We start from the raw sequence: 3627 nt of genomic DNA, 5'->3' as shown, positions 1-3627 counted from the left end.
AGGTAATATCTTTGATTAGGATATTTTTAACTCTTTTGATAATAAATGGATAAATGAATTTTAAATATTATGATATAGTATGTAGCAGTGTCCTGTATTTTTTTACGTTATCGGTGTCGAAATGTCCGTGTCGTATTGTGTCCCGTGTCCGTGTTGCTTCATAGTAACTAACTAATTTTTCTAATATGAACTAATTAACTAACTTTATCTCTAATAATTTCAACTCTCTCCATCAAATAAATGTTTGTATTTTAACCCTGACAGCCATCTAGAAAACTCATATGATTATCCCTTACTATTGTAGTCCATCAACAACATCAGTCATCTGATAAAAAAACACTCTAAAGTTAAAAAGATTCACTCGATGATAACACATTGACATATCTTAAATAATCTAAGTAAGCATCAGATTCCCATAACTGGAGATTCTCAGGAAGAAACCATTGATTTTGAAGAAAATGATCATCATGCATTACTTCCACAGGATTCCCTTCTGAAGAGACACGAAGCGGTGATAGCGGCGGCAATGGTGACGGCCATAACATATCTTCTTCTTTACTTTGAATAGTGTTATCAAAACTAAGTAATATAGAAGAGTCTGATGACGAAACGGGTTCAGAAATTATATTTGATTGGAAATAGCTTTTGCAAGTGTGATGGCCATAACATGTAGTCCTATACAGTGGGGGATTCTCTTGAATTCTTTGAACATGTTTCATTGCTTCACAATGTTGATCGCTGTGTGTACACCTATAGTAGCTCCTGCATTTATACATATCATAAATTAAGTTTTGAATTATACAAAATTTTACACTTAATTTCCTCTATGTTAGCTGTTAAATTGGATGTCGTAGATTGTTCTGACATATAAAAAATATTATGATGTGGTACAAAATGTTTGACTAGTCTTTATTCTTATCTGTGGATGTAGATGGAAATTATGAAGTTGACTTATACCTGAAGTATTTGGAATTTGCTATCGTTTTTTGTCCATATTTTCTCCATGTATGACCATCCTCAATCAATACTGAGGTGGTTTTTTCCCAAGTTGGAGCAGATAATCTTATATGAAGACAAAACTATCAGTTAATTAATGATGTTATTAATCAATTATTTTCATAATATGAATGATGACCACTCATGTGTGGATGCCAAGTTGTGCTGCATATTAAAATTATAATAGATTTATAAATTGTTCAAATATAATCTATAATCTATGTTATTGTAATATTTTAAAAATTTAAAACATGTAAATAATAAATATTATTTTATGCAAAATTATTTTTAAAAAAATGATGATTTCTATATACTTGTTTTTTGTTTAGGGAAAGGGTATTTAGACATATTAATAAAATATTTTAAAGGAAAACGTTTTGATACTTAATGAGAAAGATTAACTAAACATTATAAGTATGATCCAAGAGCATTTTGGAGAGATAATATAAACTTTTTTTTCAATTTAACTATCAATTTTGAATTTAAAATCAATGCAAAAAAAATACAGTATGTGTTAAATATCTTGAAGACGAGTCTTCTTTTATACAAAACAAAAAATATAATTATATATTAGTGGCTTGAGTATTCAATTGCACATGAATTATCCAAATTAGAGTTTGAATATCAGTATAAAAAATAGAAAAGTTTAGATTGTTTTTGAAAAATTATGAATATTTTAATTATATTAATAAAAATTAATAATATGTAATTTATAAACATATTAAATTTTTTCATGCACAAGATAAATCTTTTGAACTGCATGTGATTTAATTTTATTTTGGTGTTACTTAATTTTGTTTGTATAAATAGCATCATATCATTCTTAAATAACATATGTATATATGTGAACATATAAATAACATGTTATATAATTTAGATAACGCTAACTTGTGCCTTAAGTCACATGTTAAGAAATCATAAATTAAAAGTTTATGTTGAAAAAATTTTTAAAATTTTTTTAAATATTAAAATAAATCAATGCACAATTTTTAAATTAATTTTTTTTTTTTTACATTTAACACAAACTTTCTATTTATAAATCTCTTAAGACATGTCCTTAGACTCAAATTAGCATTACCTATATAGTTTTCTCTCATCATAATTTTATCTTATAGCAAGTTAACATCTCATAAATAACATATTGTGTGGTATGTATATAAACCTAGAAATAACAAGTTATATAATTTTCTCTCTTTACTTTCATCTTATGGCAAGTTATATATATAAACATAGCAAGGTATGTATGAAATATAAGTTGCAATATATCATAACCTAGAAATAGCATCATATCATTGATAAATAACATATTGTGTGTGTATGTGTATATATATACACATACATACATATATATATATATATATATATATATATATATATATATATATATATATATATATATATATATATATATATATATATATATATATATATATATATATATATATATATATATATATATATATCACATGCTTCATCAAATAAAAGTTATACAATTTCTATAAAAGAAGAGAAACATAGGACCACAAAAACTCTAAACCCTAACAAGCATGAATAAAGAAGGACAACTTACTTGAAGAAGAAGGAAAAGAAGCTCAAAGTTTTTTGCACAATAATCATCAGTTTGCAGTGAAAGAGAGAGTTGAAAATGAAGAAGGAATAGTTCAGACTTGAGAGAATGGAAGTAGAAGAAGTGACAAAGATGAAGGATTTGGGAAGTAAATACACTAATTTATTTACACCTAGGGTTTTCAAAAAAAAAAAATTACACTTAAGAGAAAGAGAAAATCTGGTAAACTAACAAAACTGTTAATGACATCAATAGAGAAATAGTTAGACATAGATAATAATTCTTATAGGTAAATTTGGTATAAAACATGGATTCTATAATTCTTACTTTCTCTTTTTCGATCCTTTTGGACTTTTAGTCTTTAGAGTTTTGAGTTGTTTGTAAGCCCCATCCAAATCCTCCACCATCTTGTGGCAACTAGTTGTTAAAGAAAAATCTCTAACTGCTATAGGAACATCATTGGAGTCTTCTTTGTTGTGCAATAACAAAAGCGTATTTGTCAATGATTTAAGTACCTCTCGAACAAGATCTTGAGCAACATCTAAAGGTAACACTTTTGATGATTTTGAGTTTGACCCTTTGACTTCTCTAATAACATTTGACTTATCATCTAAAGTAAGTACCTCAAGTAATTGATTTGCCATGTCACGTCCTCTTATAAGCTCTTCTTCCATTGCCTCTTTTCCTTTTCTAGAAAGCCAAACCAGATTCTCCATTTTTTTGGGAGTGTAAATTAAGTTAATTAACACCTTGCTATAGCTAGGGTTATATTAGATATATGAGAGAAACTAGAGATTATATTGACACATCCTTTTATTCAACTTGGTATTTTCCAACTCACAAATTGAAAAATTGTTCTCATTGAAGATTATATTAACAAAATTCTACGATTAAGTAATCCATTTCACACACCTCAAAGTTGTGCGTGGAGGTCAAACAATATATGAAATTTCCACGTAAAATAAGTGTGTGTCGTAAGAAATTATTCAAGCAAATTGTTTTCAATGTAAACACTATTATTAATTCAAATTCAAAGAAGTTTCATTATTTTCAAATAAGTCTTT

The 3627-nt window shown here is 26.7% G+C and overlaps 1 protein-coding gene across 1 annotated transcript; it reads right to left on the bottom strand.

Annotated features, from left to right (window-relative positions):
* Positions 1-229: 229 nt before the first annotated feature.
* On the bottom strand, positions 230-3379 carry LOC131647780 (WRKY DNA-binding transcription factor 70-like). The gene is made up of 3 exons (XM_058917615.1): positions 2891-3379; positions 958-1062; positions 230-762 (listed from the first exon to the last, which is right to left on the bottom strand). The coding sequence occupies exons 1-3, from the start codon at positions 3277-3279 to the stop codon at positions 348-350; spliced, it is 909 nt and encodes a 302-aa protein (XP_058773598.1). The 5' UTR covers positions 3280-3379; the 3' UTR covers positions 230-347.
* Positions 3380-3627: the final 248 nt, after the last annotated feature.

This window comes from Vicia villosa, linkage group LG2 (genome assembly GCF_029867415.1).
Source record: "Vicia villosa cultivar HV-30 ecotype Madison, WI linkage group LG2, Vvil1.0, whole genome shotgun sequence".
NCBI classification, from domain to species: Eukaryota; Viridiplantae; Streptophyta; class Magnoliopsida; order Fabales; family Fabaceae; genus Vicia; species Vicia villosa.
This window is presented reverse-complemented; position numbering and strand designations above follow the sequence as displayed.

Bases quoted from the DNA above. Each gene is read 5' to 3' on its own strand.
- LOC131647780 (XM_058917615.1), bottom strand. From the start codon at position 3,279: ATGGAGAATCTGGTTTGGCTTTCTAGAAAAGGAAAAGAGGCAATGGAA. The intron at 1,063-2,890 runs GTAAGAATTATA...TCTTCATATAAG, and splicing joins AAAGGATCGAAAAAGAGAAA to ATTATCTGCTCCAACTTGGG. The intron at 763-957 runs GTATAAGTCAAC...GTATAAATGCAG, and splicing joins GCAAATTCCAAATACTTCAG to GAGCTACTATAGGTGTACAC.